The 20,877-nt window shown below is 35.3% G+C and overlaps 1 protein-coding gene across 3 annotated transcripts in view; it reads left to right on the top strand.

Annotated features, from left to right (window-relative positions):
- LOC126968303 (diacylglycerol kinase 1) overlaps positions 1 to 20,877 on the top strand; it is a 120,727-nt gene that overhangs the window by 45,186 nt on the left and 54,664 nt on the right. For all 3 annotated transcript variants that reach the window (XM_050813219.1, XM_050813218.1, XM_050813220.1), the window contains 2 exons: positions 1,538 to 1,625; positions 8,501 to 8,568. In XM_050813219.1, coding sequence (XP_050669176.1) covers positions 1,544 to 1,625; positions 8,501 to 8,568 — 150 coding nt within the window. In that variant the 5' untranslated portion in view covers positions 1,538 to 1,543. The remainder of the gene's footprint in view (positions 1 to 1,537; positions 1,626 to 8,500; positions 8,569 to 20,877) is intronic.

Here is a 20,877-nt window from a genome sequence, read left to right on the forward strand (position 1 = left end):
TCGAATACCTACTAATTATATTAAAAAAAGTTTAAAATTATAAAGTAGTATAGTATATAAGAATGATTTATTGTTATATTATTAATATAATTAGTAGGTATTCGAATTATAAGTCTGGTAGATATGTAGGTAAGTATTTTATCAACAAGGCTTAGTTTCCGTACTGACACATATGCCTACTGTGGTTATATATTTAAAATGAAAATCAATTTATTTTGGAAGAAAAACTTTACCATTAACTTACACAAAATAAGTAAATGAAACCAAAATAAATGCTAAATCTAATACTTACATAATACAAACGAAAAAAAAAGCAAACTAAAAAATCTGTGTTGAAACAAAACTAGATTTACCTTACTGATTTAGAAAATTCTGTTACCAATAGAAAGCCACATTGTTTAAATGTGTGGCTATATATTAACACAAAAAATTAGACGACTTTTTCGTGGTAGTTAGATCTTCTTCTCATGAGCTCTACTTTTTCCGAACATATGTTAGTTACAGTTTAATAAAGTTTATTTGACTTTGACTTTAAATAACCATGTCTTACTCACCATAATTTAATAAGAAAAATAACCCTGAAATGTGGTGGTTATTAAGTTGCCTTCAAATCAATAAATCCAATTTCTTACTTTCAAAAAATATATATTTTATACACACGGTAAACTAGTTCTGCGATTGGGTTTCGGCAGATTAGTTTTTAAAAATTCATGCAAAAATGTCAGGTTCTAAAATGTCCCAAGCTATTTTATTTTTTCAATCTCACTGTCCAACGACATTGCCCTGAAAATTATAATTGGATTTCAGAGTGCGCGGATAACTCGGTTTACGATTTTTAATCTGGAAAACGTGAAATTGAATCACGTAAAAACAAATAGTTTGAGTATCATAAAATATATATAGCAGGGAGGAACTCAGGAGAATCCTGAATTTTAGTGGTTTGATGATCGTATTGTCGGCAACTCTGCTTTATGCTATTGAAACGACATGTTCAATTTCCCAATACTTATCAAATTTATTGTACAGAAATGATGTTTGTTATTTTATATTCGTGAATATTGACGTTTTAAATAACTATCAAATATATAAAGATTAAATCAGAAATGAGGAGATCCGTAACTTACCAGTTACCAACATAGCCCAAATGATTGCGAAACTGAAGTGGCAGTGGGCAGGGCTGATTGTTCGATGGCCGTTAGGGCAGTAAAATCCTCGAATGGCGACCACGTACCGGAAGACGCAGTGTTGGTAGGCCCCCCACAAGATGGACCGACGATCTGGTCAAGATTGCCGGAAAACAGTGCAGGACCGATCGTCATAGCGATCTTTGGGGGAGGCCTTTGTCCAGCAGTAGACGCTGTCTGTAATGATAATGATTATGATTAGTTTTGTTATTATGTGATAATATATTATACTTTTGATGATAACATTCATAATTTTTAAAACGAATTAAAAATGGTATTTTACGTATGTATGTATACAATAATAAAAAAATACTTTTGATTAAATTTGTAAACGAAATAGTTTATTGTTACAGGTAGTGATGCCGAATGCTGTAACTACGGGGTTCCAGTGGGACAAGCTGTCTCCTGCAGAGTTTCAGCAGCTCCAGGAACTGACTTCCTGTGAGTATCATCACGACTAGGTACTAAACCCATTTTGAGGTGTCACATAGCAATTAGTCACTAAAGATAGTCTAAAAATATGTATACAGGATGTTAAAAAAATCCTGTACTATAATCTTAAGGATTATGTTGGTATTAAGTAGTGAGAACATATTAATATCGATTTAAATCAGTAAATGGTTAGTGACTACTACTAAGCTAGAGATCCAGGTTCGAATCCCGGTAGGTGCAATCATTTATATGATGAAATATGAATATTAATGTTTCCGAATCATGGATGTTTAAATGTATTTATGTATGTTTAAGTAAGTATATTGTATTAAATATATCGTTGTCTTGTACCCATAGTACAGGCTATGCCTAGTTTGGGGCAAGATAATTTGTCTAAAAAGTGTGTCAATATTATTATTATTGAAAAAATACATTTAAAAAGAGTATTAAGGTACCTGATAATAAAAGTTTGGTCACCTCTGCCTGCGGCCATTGTCATTTTTCTCCGCCCATTTCATTCATTTGACAATTATGAATAAAAAGTCTTTGAAAGGTAAAGGGTTTTTATTTTATTTTTAGTGGTGTCACCGGCTTCTAGATCATATCGATCATATCCGGGTCAATTATGGTACAGGGATTTTGAGGGTTCCGTAGCCGTGTATTTCATAACCACTTTTTTCCAAAACTATAAGAACTATACTGTTGAAACTTGGTAAGTAGATGTATTCTGTGAACCTCATTAACATTTTCACACAAAAATAGAAAAATAAAAAAAATAATTTTGGGGGTGCTACTTAAATACGTAGAATGGAAACTCAAAAACTTTTTTTCATCAAACCTATGCGTGTCGTATTTATGGATAGGTCTTCAATAATCATATTGAGGTTTCAAATATCATTTTTTTCTAAACAGAATAGTTTGCGCGACAGGCTCATCTAAAGTAGTAAATGTTTGTCCCCCCCTGTAACTTCTTAAATATGCGAATGATAAAACTAAAAAAAATATATAATTCAATATATAACTTTAATATTATGTGTCCAAATCGCACTTGGCTGCTTTTTTTACACAGTGTATATATATATACTGTGTAAAATATGTGTACGCTTGTCAGACATGGCCTCTAACCTATAGAAACTTAGAAAAAATTAAAGTTTGTCAGAGAGGAATTGAGAGAAGTTATATGGGGCTAAGAATAAGAGACAAAATTAAAAATGTCACAATAAGAAATAAAACCAAAACAAAAGATGTAGCCTTATCTGTTCTACGTTTAAAATGGAAATGGGCTAGACATATACAAAGAACAAAAGACGAAAGATGGCCCAAAGTAGTAACGATCTGGTACCCTATAAATAGGAAACGAAATCGAGGCAGGCCTAATAAGAGATAGAGCGATGACATAGTAGAAACAGCAGGAAAGATGTGGACAAGAATTGCAAGAGACGGGAACATGTGGAAATCAATGGAGGAGGCTTTTACCGCTAAAGGCGGTCCTTATGTCGAAAATAATAACTATTTATGCTAACAAAATTAGTATTTTTTATTTAAAACTAGCTGACCCGACAGACGTTGTTCTGTATATAATAAATAAAATAATGTTTTTATATGAATTTGTCAATAATATATCATAACAACAAAAATTACTTCGTAAACAATGCACTCTGCTGTCGTAATGAAATTGTTTCACAGCAGAACTGTCAAACCGTGCGTCAATAAATTCTCTCATAGAAATTATGTATGGACACATCAAAGGAAAAACAAATTTGTTGTTTTTATTTAATTTAGCAGCATTTTCCTATTTATTCACCTTTTAAACCTTCTCTGGACCTCCACAAATAATTCAAGACCGAAATTAGCCAAATCGGTCCAGCCGTTCTCGAGTTTTAGCGAGACTAACGAACAACAATTCATTTTTATATACATAGATAGTGAAGAACTAACACATGCTAACAAATACAATTTATAAGTAAATATCTAAATGTATAGATGTAACGAAATAAAGCTATAAATAAAATAAAAATAAATATATTATATATATGACGGTGCAAAGCCGGTCACATGGTCAGATCCTCGAGGACCGAGGTTGTCCATTTTTATGTGCGTTGATCACGACAGTACTTGTAAAACAGTCCCACAAACACACGGTATCAATATTAGCAATATACGTTACAATCGTAATGGTGGGTAGTTGTACACTTTGCACAGGATGCCGGCTAGATTATGGGTACCACAACGGCACCTATTTCTGCCATGAAGCAGTAATCTGTAAGCATTATTGTGTTTCGGTCTGAAGGGCGCCGTAGCTAGTGAAATTACTGGGCAAATGAGACTTAACATCTTATGTCTCGAGGTGACAAGCGCAATGGTAGTGCCGCTCAGAATTTTTGATGTTTTTCAAGAATCCTGAGCGACACTGCATTGTAATGGGCTGGGCGTATCAATTTCCATCAACTGAACGTCCTGCTCATCTCGTCCCTTATTTTTATTAAAAAAAACAAAGCCTTATGATTACGTAATAAGACACGGATAACTTAGATAATAATAGATAATATCTTACTGTAAATAAATTATGTAAGTAAGGTACTTACCAAGCGTACCTATCTAAAATAATAGAATAATTAATATTTTTGACTTGTAATAATGGAGTTATTAATACGTGATTTTATTTTATATTTTTTCTTAAAGAAGTTTTGACAAACAATACCGACATCGAACATACAAATGCACCAATTATAAAGTCGTTGTGTTGTGGTAATCTTTATTACCACACAAACGCTTTTTAACAATTCTTTTGAATTTTGTGACACATTTCTTTTGAACATTTTCTGGGATCAACAATCGTATTTACCTTTAGTAATTCGCTAGTCAAAATTAAATCAAATGAAATCAAAAATCGGACAGCAATGTACTGAGTCAGGTCCATTTAGCATGGAATCACGCGCCACACCGTTCTTTTTAATTTTTAACCGGCTTCAAAAAGGAGGAGTTTATCAATTCGATCGGTATTTTTTTTATGTATGTACACCGACTACTCTGAGATTTATTATCCGATTTACGTAATTTGTCTTTATTTCGATGCAGAATAGATGCCATTTGGTCCTTTTACGTAGTTTGGCCCAGTAGTTTTCATTTTATGAACATTTATATGAAATTTTTCGTCTACCTGGATGACATAATTGTTTTCTGTGTACGCCTTTCTTTTGGCGTTTTCATTCAGCTTGATTATATATTATTATTAACTGACACTAAAACGTAAAAAAATTAAAAAAACTACGTTTAATAAAACCAACTTCAAAAACTGAAAAGTATCAAATTACTAAAAAATTAATTGAAACTTTACCTCTAATATTTATAAAATACTATTATTTATATGTGCTACATATTGACAGCTTTGAAGTCGGTGCCAAGCCAAATGTAATAGTAAGTACCTACACTCGCCACGCGTGACTTTGAGCGGGATAAAGCTATCCTACGCCGTCGACACTCAGCCGTCTAGAACAAAACAACCCAAGCGGACAGACACGCGTGGCGTAAGCTGTTTATAATATTAAGTTATATTTTGTTTCAGGCTTGGCACCGGTCTAAAACCTATCAATAGGTAGCACATATAAATAATAGCATTTTATTAATATTAAAGGTAAAGGTGTATTAAATTAAATTCTTTGATATTTGATACTTTTCAGTTTTTGAAGTCGGTTTCTTTAAACGTAGTTTTTTTTATTAATCTGTCATGTTACATAATTTTTATTTTATATCGTAATAATTTTGTTACTTATTTCATTTAGTTTAGTATTTAAATATTGTAATTAATACTGTAAATTGACGGTGCGTGTTTTTTATTGCTAATAAAGTGTTTTCTATTCTATTCTAAAGCACATTATTCATGTAGTGAGGCAAGAAGTAGCAAGACACTCATTGTCACTCTTTTAAGATCAACATTGACAGCTTCATATTTTTACAAATCTCAATTCAATTACATTTTACTATGTAACGTTATGCAACAAAAATACTCAAACGTTAAATACTCAATACCTTTGTTTTATGAAAATAAGGGACGAGACGAGCAGGACGTTCAGCTGATGGGAATTGATACGCCCTGCCCATTACAATGCAGTGCCGCTTTAAAAACCCCAAAAATTCTGAGCGGCACCACTACTGCGCTCGTCACCTTGAGACATAAGATGTTTAGTCTCATTTGCCCAGTAATTTCACTAGCAACGGCGCCCTTCAGACCAAATCACAGCAATGATTACACATTACTGCTTCACGGCAGAAATAGGCGCCGTTGTGTTACCCATAATCTAGCCGGCATCCTGTGCAAACGAGCCTCCCACTAGTAAAGTCCCCTTGCACGAGTAAGTCAAAAAAAGTAAATGCAAACCAATTAGTAAAAACTAGTACATACATGAGAAGCTCTGTTTTATCTTAGCCTTTGTTCTTGCGGTAAATGTAAGAAAAGGCAATAAAACAAGATAATTGTTGCGACAACACTTCAGCTAAATTTGTGGTCTATAAACAGAGTCAGTGGGGAAAAGGATCAAACAATAATAGTCGGGTCCATTAGCAAATTGAATTTCGATCGGTTTTAATATAACGCAAGGGTGTAAGAACTTTATAGGTAGCAGTGGGTGGTTTAAAAGTTTCGATGATAATTTATATAATGGAACGTATAATGTAAAAAAATTAACTAAATATAATAAATATTTTTTTTTAAGTAATTTCAGAGTTTTATTCTATTGAAGTGCGAGTCGAAAGATATGTGATTCCGGTGTCTTTCTTATTTCTTGCAGTTTCTTTTTACATAGTTTTACCACGCAACCAGGTATTTTTAACCGACTTCAAAAAGGAGGAGGTTATCAATTCGATCGGTATTTTTTTTATGTATGTACACCGATTACTCTGAGATTTATGATTCGATTTACGTAATTCTTCTTTTGTTTTATGCGATTTGGTCCCATAAAAAATTTACATAGTTTGGCCTAGTAGTTTTCATTTTATGAACATTTATATGAAAAATTTCGTCTACCTGGATGACATAATTGTTTTTTGTGTACGGCTTTGTTTGGAGTCTTCATTCAGGTTGATTATATATTATTATTAACTGATACTAAAACCTTAAAAAATAAAAAATAAACTACGTTTAAAAAAACTGACTTCAAAAACTGAAAAGTATCAAATAACTAAAAATTTTATTTAATACACCTCTTATGCAAACCTTTAATATTAATAAAATACTATTATTTGTATGTGCAACATATTGATAGCTTTGAAGTCTTTGCCAAGCCAAATGTAATAAAGGTACCTTCACTCGTCAAGCCTGACTTTGAGCGGGTTTGCTTCGTCTAGAACAAAACAACCGAAGCGGACAGACACTCGTGGCCAGATAATTTAAATAATTACAGTAAGTAAGCTGTTCGAAATATCAAGTTGTATTTTGTTTAGGGCTTGGCAATAGTATTTTATTAATATTAAAGGTAAAGGTTTGCATAAGAGGTGTATTAAATTAAATTTTTAGTTATTTTATACTTTTTAGTTTTTGAAGTCGGTTTTTTTAAACGTAGTTTATTTTTTTAGTTTCAATTATTAGCAAAGTTTAACAGAACATGTGGCATATCAACACATTCACCAATGTAAAACGTCACACACTGCTCTAGATTGGCTCGAGTACGCCCAGGCTTAGTATTAGAGTTGCCATACTTTCCGACTAAGCAAGTCTCTAGTTGGAGCCCAGCGCAGACCAATCCTTAACCTTAGCTTGTATACCTACAAACCAGGTATCCCAGGATAGTAAATAATGTAAAGGTATCTTTGCCAGTTTTCTATTGTACTGAGCTAGCTGGAACCAATTACCACCAAAGGCCGACAACGCATTTCTTGACACACCTGTTGTTGCGGATGTCCATGGGCGGTTGCCTCATCTCTCCCCATCCCGTGCGCCTCTTGCCCGTTTGCCCCCTCTCATATAAAAAAAGAACACCAACCGTCATAATAAATTTATCCCATAGAGTCTGCTTTCTTAACGACTTGATGTCCTCTCCATGGGGTCACCTTTTTCAGCCATATTTGGTCTTGTAGACGCGATATATTAGATCCCGCCCATTTCAACTTCAAGTAAAAAGATATTAAGGTAACTTGTGACGGCCAGTCGTCTCCGAACAGACTCTACATTAAAAAATTACAGTGGGAGAGTTCGCATGCCGGCTAGATTATGGGTACCACATCGGCGCTTATTTCTGCCGTGAAGCAGTAATGTGTAAGCATTGTTGTGTTTCGGTCTGAAGGACGTTATAACTAGTGAAATTGCTGGGCAAATGAGACTTAACATGTTATTTCTTAAGGTGAAAAGCGCAGTTGTATTGCCGCTCAGAATTTTTGGTTTTTTCAAGAATTCTTAGCGGCACTGTATTGTTATGGGCAGGGCGTATAAACTACCATCAGCTGAACTTCCTGCTCGTCTCGTCCCTTATTTTCATAAAAAAGTTCTTCAAACCGTGATTTCTTTACATGTCTTACAAAGTACTCGTATAATAATACATATTACGTATAATGGTATGGCGTAATAAGAGTGGGAGAGTTCTGCTCTTCTGTTCTTCTCTCTCTTTAACGTAGATATAGCTAGATAGAAAAATAAGTGAACTTATTGCTAGTGTAACCGAATTTGATTAACATATCGTAAAGAGTCAGCCACTCTTGGATTTAGCTTCTAAGTATTTTGAATATAAAACCACTAGCCCACGCGTCCATTGACAAATCAAATTGGTCACGCAACATCGGGCTGTAAGTTCATCTATACGCTAGTATATTTTAAGTCTATCTCTTTAGCGATGCTTTGTAAATAAATTATTTGACAGAATCCAGGCAGTTGATGTGTGTATTATGGTTTTCAGATTCTTCACGAAAACTTCAAGATGTTCTCAACGAGTTCTGTGAAATCAAGAAGCAAAGTCCTGATGGGGTGAGTGGTTATTTTTCATCAGCCAGTTATACCCTAAACACATGGACTTGGTACGGTCCGGTGGGCGCCTCGCACCAATTTATCCGTTGCCGTTATAATAACAGTCCTTTCGATTGGTACAGAATTTGTCCATTAAACAAACCGGTTAAATATTAAAAAAATCAATATATCAATTGACATATTAAAATTCATAAAAAATATGTTTCATCCAGTAACCAGCTCGGTGAAGGACTTTATATATTGGGATCCTATACTATAATAATTTATGCCGTGGACAATTCGACATACCATAGAATATGGTCTGCTACCAGACCGCGTCGCATGATTCGGCGTACCAAATCCGATCATGTGTTTGGGCTATAACTGTTGCCCGCAATGGTGTCCATATGGACGCTATAAAAGAGCAACAATACTATGCTTGCACCTACCGCGAAAACATATTGTTGCCTAATGCTACGGCCAGACTTGAAGGCGAAGATTCGTGTTCGCGTTGTCACGTTAAAACTCTGTTCAAACTGAGGCGAATAATGCGCGGGACGCGGGACGGAAGTCGCTCGCGCAGATTGTGTCAGCTAACTTGTATGGACGTGTTCAAATTGACGCGAGTAGTCGCTCAAGTTGAAGCGAAACAAGAGCGGAACGCCTGGCGGGATTGTTTGATCTCACCGTGCAAGATATTTCTCCACCGAAGAACCAAAAATGACACGCGGGAAGTCGCGTCAGTTTGAGAGGCTAAGCGAACGAGCGAATTGCGCTAAAATGCGTGACGCTTCCCGCGCGTTTATTACCCAGTTTGAACAGAGCTTGAAAATTCGTGTTCGGTCCATGACGAAGTACTTTGCCACATTAAAAAAACTTCACTACGTCGCGATAGTCTAGAACGGCGCGATAATTCAATAACAGGTGGTTGCGCTGTATTACACGGCGGCTAATAATTATTTACTGCATCTTTATTACTTGAACAAAAATAAAAAGGCCAAGAAGAGGCGCGCGAAGACCCAGCCGTATGAACTTTGTCGCAACAAAACCCTTTGATGTGCGGCAAATTACCGACAGCGGTGCGAAGGGCATTCGTATTCGCGAAGATAATTCGCGTTAGGACGAATTATTTGGCCAGACGTGTTGCGACAACACAAATCTTCGCGTTATCGCGATAGTATGGCCGAAGCTTTAAATATTATGTGGTCCGGACTTTTTGTTTATATTCATGCAGCGATTACTAAACGATTACCATCCGAGCTGTAGACCGAGCGTACTCGAATAGTGAATGCCCCACTTTACAACCATTGACAACGGTTATGATATTATCAGTATCAGGCAAAAATCTCACTAGCGGGAATCAAAACAAATTGATAGTTAACCAAACTATGAAATTAGCTTCATTATACAGTGTTTCCATTCCACAGTTTTCTGAAAGGTAAGTGATTCTCTGGTACTACAAGAAAATTAGGGTAGCGACGATCACTTAATATCAGGTGATGCGAAGCTCCTTTGAACTCCTCTTCCATAAAAAAATCACTTATAAAATAAAATAAAAATAAAAAAGCCTTTCATTCCCATACAAAATTACATAATTAAATTAAACTAAATTTAAAAATTAAAAGAACTTATAATTATTGTTAGTAAACTTAAGTTAACTTACGCCTAATATTATAAGAACTTAAAAAGATACATGTTTTATGTTAGTAAGGTTTTTATCTATTTCTTAATAATTAATGTTTTAATTAGTAGTATGGGCCCCTCTTCGGGTGAAGGCCTCCTCCATTTTCTTCCACACAATTCGATCTTTGCCCAATATTAGCCAGTCTTTCCCAGCGTATTCAATCACATCATCAGTCAAGATCTTCAAAAAATATTATACTTAAGATGCCTTAAGATGGTTAATTAACCATCACTTCAAAAATTCTAAATTTTTTAAGACTAGTGTGATCGCACCCTTATGTCTAGTTAAAAAATAATTAATACAAGATCCTTCATTTAATTATCAGATACTTTTACAAGCTTCACTTTCATCTTTAAATTAAATTTATGATCGTCGTAGAATATCTTTCTTCAATAGAATAAGCTTTTATAAAACTCCTTATATTTTGTAGTATAATTTATTAAAATGTCATAAATCTTCGTAGGCTGTATAAAAGCCTTTTCATTTTTAATGGATGGTTTTATCATAAAACTGGAGCTAATTTTTACTTATAATGCATGTAATAATATAGAGCATGTTAATTTTTTATACTTACACTAATAATACTGTAAAGGTGACATTCTTTTGTATGTAGGTATTTTTAAAAATATTTTATAGATTTTAAAAATTATTTCACATTAGAATCATACCATGAGTAGGTAACGTAGACTAATATATAAAATTCTCATGTCGCGGTGTTTGTAGTTAAACTCCTTCGAAACGGCTAGACCGATTCTCATGAAATTTTGAGTGCATATTGAGTAGGTCTTAGAATCGGACAACATCTATTTTCATCTCCCTAAATGTTAAGAGTGGTTTTTGAGATTTTGTTTTTAAATTTGTTTGATTATGAGTCAGCATTAAAAAATACACTCAACTTCAAATTTTCATCCATTTACGATCAACAGTTACTTTTGTACAACGTTTGCTGGGTCACCTAGTATTTTTATAAATATTAGGGAATCCTACGTAAATTAACATATATAACGTATAAAAAATGGTTAAAATCAAATGACGGAAGTCTCCTTCGCACATTTCGTCGGCGATGTATTTTGTTTCAGCAATTTATTTTAGCATTTGAAATGTAATTATTTAGGCACTAGGATGCCGCAGTCGCTCGTCGTACCGCTTCGCTGCGGCGTATATATTTTGAGCGAAGCGATGTAAACTTAGTCTGTGTACAAAAACAAAACAAAATTAATCCAAACAAAAACAATAAAAATAATCTTTTGGAACTCATTTTTTTCGCCCAAACAAATGGAAAGGGCTACCCTCCGGGTTAACGATGGGAGGGAAGGTGGTGAATGCTCTTGCATACCAACCGCAACCTTAAGCCTGCGTTGGTTATGTGGGACTCACATAAAACCTAGGTGCCCTTTGAGCAGGTGCCCCTCTAAGCCTTCATCGAAGGCGACCTTCTCTTTGGGAGAGAGAGGCGCAAGTGACACTCCCTGTGGAATATCTGCTGAGATGTTTTGGAACTTAAATTTATTGTCAGAACTATAGTTATGACAATAAATATAAATAGCGCGTGCTAATTTAGAATAATTTGTAAATCATGTTTGTTTTTAATTATAATAATTGAATCAAGTTGAAATTCAAAACCTGTCTCGAAAATAACAAGAAAACTTCGAAAGCTTTCTATGAGTTCAAATTTTTTTTAAATCGGTCCATAAGTGGCCGAGAAACAATTTAACACAGAAATCAATTGGAGTCACCCGGTGGGAGCTCCACTCAGCTTCACTTTGCTTCGCTCAACAAAATGATTTAAAATATCAATTTAGTTGCAAGATTTTGTGAATTTAAAGGGACACTTAAGAATGGATATGCTGCTATTTGGACATTTATTCACTGAACTCTTTGTCATTGCGTGGCATTGTATTCAAAGCGCTGTCGAAACACAACTGAACGAAATCTCTGCCGAATAGACGTGTAGGCAGATTTTTGCTTCAGACAATTATTAAAGCAAATTTTGCATTTTGCCATGTGGTTTGCAACCCGCGATATATACGCGAGTAAATATTTACACGGACATCTTGGAGGTATAAAAGGTAAAACTGTGAATAACAGTAGTCAGAGCAGAGATGTCACTCTCCCTCACTCTTTTGTAAATCACTCACTGTCAGAAGACGAATAAAAAAACAAGCTGTCAACAATTGACATTTCACTCTATTATCCTACGAAATTGAATTGCTAGGGCATTTCATGTCACGTTAGAAGAAACAATAGAACGTGTATTTTTGTCGGTTTATACCTACATTCGTTCATCATTCACTTTTGAACCACTGTAGGTACCTTCTTCTTCTTCTTCTTCATACGGGCGCTTTCCGCAACTCAACGTCATATGCGTCTATTTTGCGTGCGAGGGTGGTAGAGGCTACTCCAACCAGCCAAGCTCCTCCAAGAAGTCACCCAACTTCTTAACGTCTCGGAAGACTTCCCGAAGAGCACCTGGTGACCCCAGGTGCTTCGCCCTGTAGTTTGCCACCTCACTGCATTCCTTACCGCAGGTACTTGCAGGTACCTTTATTAAAACGATATAGTGTACTCCGCAAGTACATTGGAAAAACGGAAATGAAAATATCCAAGGGATAAATTCAAGGAGTAAATTTATCTCCGTATTCAAGTGGAACATCGTGTTTGATCGAATCCGCCCTTAAGTGAACAAATGATGTTGCATGTGACAAACCGAGAGACAAACGAACGATCCTATAAAGCCCGTGTTTCACAAGAAAAATAGTATAAAAATACAAAAACATGTCAAACCTTCAAGTTTCATCCATACAGTGTCCTATTTTAGTAGCACGAAGGGGTATAAGATTTACTTTCTTTAACTCCACCCCACACAGATAAAAATAAATAGTTTGCGTGGGGGCTGCGAATAGAGCCGCCAATTTGAGATAACTCATAAATTGGAAACTTTTTTCCCCTCTGAATGTGTAGAAATGATTGGTGTAGAAGGGGTTGGTAATTTAAACACACACAATTCCGATAATCACTGTATTTGGATAGAGTTTCCACTTAGAATTCACAATAAGTATTGAATACTCGAACTAGCTAGCACTATAGCTTATATAGGGCACGACCAAGCGCCACAGCCAACCGTATTACTGCTAGCAAATGTTAGTTGGCACTGCTGTAGTGCCAACTAACTTACACGAATCAAAATAAGTTAAAATACCGTTAAATCTGAATATTGTGTGCTAGCTGACTCGACAGACGTTGTTCTGTACATAATAAATAAAATACTATATTTTATGAATTTGTCTTTAATAAATATTTCATAACATATTTGTCCATATCGTGCAACGCAGAGTTGCTCGAATTGTTGCAGACCCAGTGCTCTGTGAACGGCTCGATCACCTGGAGCTGCATAGACACGTCGTTTCATTGTGTGTCTTCTATCGCATTTATTACGGAAAGTGTTCCGAAGGGCTGTTTCACCTCATTCCTGCCACAGAATTCCACCTTCGCACGACACGCCACACATTAAGTTATCATCCCCACCATCTGGATTTGTGGCGTTCCTCCACAGCACAGTTTTCAAGGAACTTTTTTCTTTGTGCAACAAAACTGTGGAATGAGCTTCCTTGATCAGTATTTCCGGGACGATACGACATGGGTTTAAAGGCCGGCAACGCTCCTGTGATTTCTCTGGTGTTGTAAGAGAACGTGGGTGGCCGTGAACGCTGAACAACAGGTGACCCGTACGCTCGTTTGTCCTGCTTTTCCTTTTAAAAAAATCCGAGAAGATGTTACTGATTTAGAGAAAAACATACAAACAACAACAAAAAGAGACAAATAATATGAAATATTCAGACTTAATATAAAATTCTGAGCCAACCGATTTACGAATATATTAAAACAGTAGCATGGTTGGTTTCCTATATTTGATAAGTTCCACGCAATAGATATTGGATTGAAATGAGTAAAGTTTAAATTGGTTCAGGCTACGATTGTCCCTCTATGTAAAATGAATATTTAAATAATACAATTCATAGAACTGAGTTTGGAATACAAGTTATATTATCCAACTTTATTATGAAGGTATACATGGAATCCTTGACAACACAAAGCTAAAGGAGATTTGAAAATAAAATCGGTTTTTATCTATTGGTTATGCAGAAATATTAGTTGAGATCATTTTCAACTCAATTAGGTTAATTCCAGAAAAGCCTTAACGGAACAAGGAATGTTGAAATTCCTTGTGCGGTGTTTCTGGGACGATACGACATGGGTACCTTCAAAAAAACCTCATAAATATGAAGTAAATTGAATATTTTCATTAATTAATTAATCTTAATACTAGGCGATGAAGGTAGGCGGAAATAATTTTTCTAAACCGGTTCTTTCAACATATTTTTTATAAACTGAAATAATTGACATAAATATCCTTTATGAACTTAAATAACAATAAACTGTAATATAGCGGTGGAAGTTAGAACAAAACAGAATTAAAAGTTCTCTGTATGCTGAAACTGAAATAAAATTACGATTGTAAGCGTATCAATAAGCACCAATAGTAATTTGTGAATGAAACCCCAGATAGGTATAAATCACTCGTCATCTTTTGTTGTTCGAGATACGTCCGCACACTTCGACCGTCCAACCAATAATGCGTGATGCGTCAGGATGGCCGCCGTCCAAGCTCTGGAAATTCTTCCCTCCATTTATTCTACAGTGGTGCGAGTCATGAAGTTTCCGTTCAAAATTAAACGATAGTCATCATTTTAAATTTATAATGTTATCAAATTAAAAATAAAATAAGATAATTGAAACCTTTCACGATGTCCGTCCTTAATTTACGTCTGTCAGGGGGCTCTTGAACTGCAAAGATTAGAAAGCTGTAATTTTTACATAATTTGTAATGCTATTTCCCACATTAACAACAAATCGGACAAAATAATATTGGAAAATGCCATGATGTTCACGATGATACGGAGTTACATACACAACATTCATATTATGGTACGGAACCCCAGAAATGATAATCTTCTGCCCTCGTATTTACCAACACAATACCTAGAAAACTGAAATGAGTAAAGTTTATATTAGTTCAGGGAATGATTGTCTAGAACTTTCTACTGAACCCATTACTATATTAAAATAATAACAATTCACTAAAGTCGATATTGGAAAACTGGTTAGTTATAAACTTAAGTGTATTAAATATGGAACAATTCCCTCAAAATATATTTGAATTCGTAATATTTTGACGTTAATTTAAGTTGATAGTTTTCTAGAACATTCTTATTAAATCGTTGATGGTTATATAGTAGAACCAAGTATATTGTCAAACTAGGTTTGTGTGTACAGATGTTTGTGTCTGAGTCATGTAAACCCATTAGCAAACTTTTCTGTTCAACTTTGGAAATCTTTAACAAAAGAGGTTTTATATATATTAAATTTAAAAAAAAATGTTGCAATTAATTGGAAACAATTGCCTACGCTAAAAAAGTACTGGCAAGTAAATTATAATGTTCCACATTTGAAAATTTCAAGATTGATATAAATTATAAGATTCGATTCGAGTTTGTGTTTAGATATTGTGCGATAAATAAATAAAAAAGGGTTTTTTTTAAATGAAAATAAGGGACAAGACGAGCAGGACGTTCAGCTGATGGTAATTGATACGCCCTGCCCATTACAATGCAGTGCCGCTCAGGATTCTTTAAACCCCAAAAATTCTGAGCGGCACTACAACTGCGCTCGTCACCTTGAGACAAGATGTTAAGTCTCATTTGCCCAGTAATTTCACTAGCTGCGGCGCCCTTCAGACCGAAACACAGTAATAATAACATTACTGCTTCACGGCAGAAATAGGCGCCGTTGTGGTACCCATAATCTAGCCGGCATCCTGTGCAAAGGAGCCTCCCACTGGTGAATTAATGTTTATGTTAAATTGTTTAAATTAGATTTTCGTAACATATTTTATACCGTAATATGGTAAACAAGACATTATAAGGACCATAATCACTCTACAGTTTCCTAACCTCACTTGAAAATCGTCGAACAGAGCGAGATATGACATTTCTGTACAAAATACTTAAACATTTTTTAAACTCCCCATTTTTGTTAAGAAATATTTACGAGTACTTCAGATGGTCTAAGGTTATCACTACATTGTTTTATATCCCATCAACAAGTACTAAATATGTTCAAAATAATTCGGCCAATATTCGTCTTCAAAAAATGAGACACGTGTTTCAATTAGACCTCTACACGAGGAATTCTCAGGAGATGTTGACTCACCAAACTCTGGCACGAGACTGAATTGAATAAGCCGGAAACCGCTCTTTTAATTTCAAGGAATTAACACTCAAGAAAACTCATCGTATCGACCACTGGTTCACGAGCCACCAGCCATCGCAAGCCTCGTCATATTTTAGAAAAAGGAGCGACCCGCATCACGACGCCACCACAAGCGGCCACAATTATTTCAAGAGAGCCGATTTACTACTTTTACTAAGAACATCTACTATTAAATCACCCCACTCACATAGATCCTCCAACGACATAAAAACACATCCCTGAAATCCTTCCAATAGATACTTAAGCATGATTTGTAAAATAAGCCTCGGGGATCACTAATGACGTCATCCCTCCTCCAACCCACTACGTCATAGATAGCAGATCGATTACTGACCTCAGTCTATTTTCGGATCTAATCCATCGAATTAAAGGTCATTTTCATGCGTCACGGAAGCGCTACGTCACTGTAAGTAGGTCATACGTTGTGGCGTCATTAGGATATTTACTATGAGAGTATTGCTGTCATAAAAGATATTAAAAACATGCTGTATAATCTGCAATTAATGATAGGGTTGTCACTGTTTTGTTTTTGTTTTTCAAAAAAAGGATATAACAAGTCTATGCCCTATAGCATTAGAAATCGTGAAAACTATACAAATGATTTAAGTTTTCTTTAGTGTTAATTCCGCCAATATTTGTTTTTAAACAATTCGACACGTGTTTCGCATCTACACGAGGCATCCTCAGGACGTGTTGTCTCGCCGAAATCTGGCACGAGACTCGTGCAGAGGCAAAACACGTTTAAAAACAAATATTTGCGGAATTAACACTAAAGAAAACTTAAATCATTTGTATAGTTATGGATTTCCGCAAAGTCTACTTACGGCTACTTCAATATTTTTTTTTATCGTGGAAACTCCAAAAATATTGAAGCATTTTTCTATTTGTAGCTGATGTGATTTAGATAGCTTAAAGCTCTAAGCTTATGATGTACCTAGGGGTCTTTAAAAATACTTTTGTTTTTTTTTTATAATATTTCTATTTTATCTATAATATCTATTATTTCTATTTGTGGCGAAGTGATTAACAAGTTCTAGTGACTTTTTTTATGACAGTAAGGGACCAGACGAGCAGGATATTCAGCTGATGGTAATTAATACACCCTGCTCATTACAATACAGTGCTGCTCAGAATCCTTGAAAAAACCCAAAAATTCTGAGCGGCACTACAATTGGGCTCGTCACCTTGAGACATAAGATATTGTCTCATTTGCCCAGTAATTTCACTAGCCCTTCAGACTGTAACGCAATAATGCTTACACATTACTGCTTCACTGCAGAAATAGGCGCCGTTGTCGTACCCATAATGTAGCCAGCATCCTGTGCAAAGGAGGTTCCAACTGGTAAATTGCTATTAATGAAAGAGATTTCCAGGTCAATACCAGGTACACCTTAAGAGAAATCATTCATTGTGATATTTTTTAGATTTCAGAATTCTAAAACGACATACAGTCGTGTAAACGCGGGCGAGACAACCATCAGTGTGATAACTGCATCACCGACTAAAAATCTTGAAACTTAAGGCGACACTAAATGCCGGCGACCTTGAGCGATATGAGTTCACAGCTCCTATGTAACAAAGCCAATATTTTCAAAATTCTTACGTCGAAAATTTAACATTTTAACAGGCGCAAACAGTTTAATTGCTTACAATCCTCATTATTGATTACTAATCTTAATAAATGTACCAACACAAAAAAGTAAAAGCTATAAGAACAACTTTTATGATAGTAGTATACTAAAAAAATGCATCATGCCGAGAAAAAACTTGTTTAACTGCAAAGAAAACTGGTAGTTCATAATAGCTCTGGAGTGCTAACTTTAACCAACAATAAGCATTTGCAACCTACAAGTAAGACTTAAGGGTATGTGTAACAGGATAAAGTAGTGTTCATAGCTCCAAATTCTATATTTTCACCACAAAACTTGTCTAAAAACACCTTGTTTGCATGTTTTCTGTTTACCCTTCGCCGGAAATATTCTGTGTTGGACATCGGTCGAGCGTAGCGCGTACCCGTACGCCCTGACCATGTTGCGTTTAGTGCTCAGCCGACAGAAAACTTAATTGTTCGTGTACAATTACAGTACACTTGGGGCACACTAAAAGATTTACACTTCAAGCTAATGGGAACTATTTGAATTTCGAATGTTATATTTTTTTTGAAACGTTGCAACCTTCTTGGTAAAACAAAAAAACAATTCGCGGGAAATCATTTGTCAATTGTTTGTCACTTATTAAGCAATTAAGGCAATTAAGTCAAAAATATTTTAGTGCGATGATTTTTTATGGTTTTAAAAGTTCTCTCTCTCCGCAAGACTGTGCCGCTCGACTTCAAAATACTTTTGGAAGAGCCTTGGTTGAGCACCGTGAGGCGTTGGTTTGCTGAATTTGAGAAAGGTCGGGCTTCTCAGCATAACAAATTTCGTGAAGGGCGGCCTTCAACTTCCGTCAACGAAAATAATGTGGCTACTGTTAAGCGGATAATTGAAGAAAGCCCGCATTTTACCTATGAGACAATTCGAGGACTATTGGGGCTTTCAAATAGGCACAAAAATACGGCTGTCAAACATATGGAACAGCCTATCCACTGGTATTTATATAGGTCAGTGATCAGGGCAGTACGCATTCATATGTTCTCGTTGTTTTAGCTACGCTTGACTGACGTAAGTGCTGACTGTCAGGTGAACACTAAATGCAGCCTAAATATCAAGGAGAAAAGAGTCGAAAACGTTTGTATGGGAATGGGGCCGCTGATGTTTCCTGTGGCGTTGACGGTGATTATAATTCAAATTCAAATATTTTCATTCTAAATAGGATGTGATATCACTTATTGATAGTGAAAAACTACCGTCTATTCCAATATGTATGCCTCAGACGTGAGAAGAATGGGCGCAAGAAACTCAACGGGCTTCTTTGTAATCATAAAAATTATGTTACAAAGTTCAGCTCCATTCCCATTCTGTAGTATCATTAAGAAAGTCATTTATATTATAGTAACCTTTACCATACAAACGTTTTTAAGCAATTCTTTTGAATTTTGAAATACATTTATTTTGGACATTTTCTAGGATCTTGTTGTAAAAGTATATATTATATCGCCCCACAAAACACTTACTAACTCGACTTAGCCGAGTAGCAGGCTTTAAAAGTTTATGACTGTTCCTGGTGTTAATATTATGGTTATAAGTTATAACAGTCTCTAGTAAATTCCCTTATGTGCCTATGTTTATACATAATATTATCAAGAATATATTGAGAAGCAGCTGTCAAGATGATAATTTCTTTATTTTTTTCTCTAAATGTTTTTTTAGGACCTAGGTTATAAATAGCGCGAATAGCCCTCTTCTGAAGCACGACGATTGTATTAATATCAATATACTATAGGACATAATACTATGAAAATAACTAAAGTGAAAAGTATTTCAATATGAATAAATTTAATGTAAATTTTCCAGTTAAACTTGGACGTCTTAGGGGTGAGGAGGGAGGGGGCGTGAAAATCACGATTAATAATTCCGTTACATAATATGTAATAGCAATAAGGAAGCTAATATATAATTAGCTTGTTGCGGCGTCGTGTGTCGGGCCGTCTTCTTGCTATAAGGTATTATTACACAACTAATTCTGGTAGGCTTCATAAGATACATAATAGATATAAGGGTAAATGTATACACTTTTATAATAAAGTCCCAGCCACTGTTCAGGCATTATCTATAAATAAATTTAAATGTTTTATAAAAACAATGGCTCCGACGTAAATCCTATTACTACACTGCTGAATATCTAAATGATCGGACAGCCTTATTATTTTCAGCCGTGATTATTTTATAGCGATTGAAATGACTGTACAATATTGTATATTTTTATTGAAAAGAGCGCAAAAAAAAGAATGCTGGGAGAGTTTCTTGCGCTGCTTCTACTCTCTCAGAGCGCCATTTGTTTCCGAAGCGGTAGTAGTATCTAGTAGTTATTAGAAATGACATCACAAAGAATTCTAAAAGAATCAATTTTGAGAAAATAAATGCCTTTTATGCCTTTTACATGCAAGTGATCTAACGCACAGGGCGAAGGCGGGTGACTATGACTGGTTTTCATTACTTATTTCCATTTTACATATTATTCAAATTTCATACAATCTCACGCTGAATTCACGCTATAGTTACGATACGATGTCCTGTCTATTTTATTCTGCGCTCTATGGGAAGCCTACAGGAGCTTAAATGCCATCGTCTTATCGCGATCGCTAGGCGCTATCCGAATGTAAGTAGTTAAGCTTCTCACCGTTCAGTTGTGAATAGCGCTGGGATCAAGTAGGC

This window comes from Leptidea sinapis, chromosome 15, assembly GCF_905404315.1.
Source record: "Leptidea sinapis chromosome 15, ilLepSina1.1, whole genome shotgun sequence".
NCBI lineage: Eukaryota > Metazoa > Arthropoda > Insecta > Lepidoptera > Pieridae > Leptidea > Leptidea sinapis.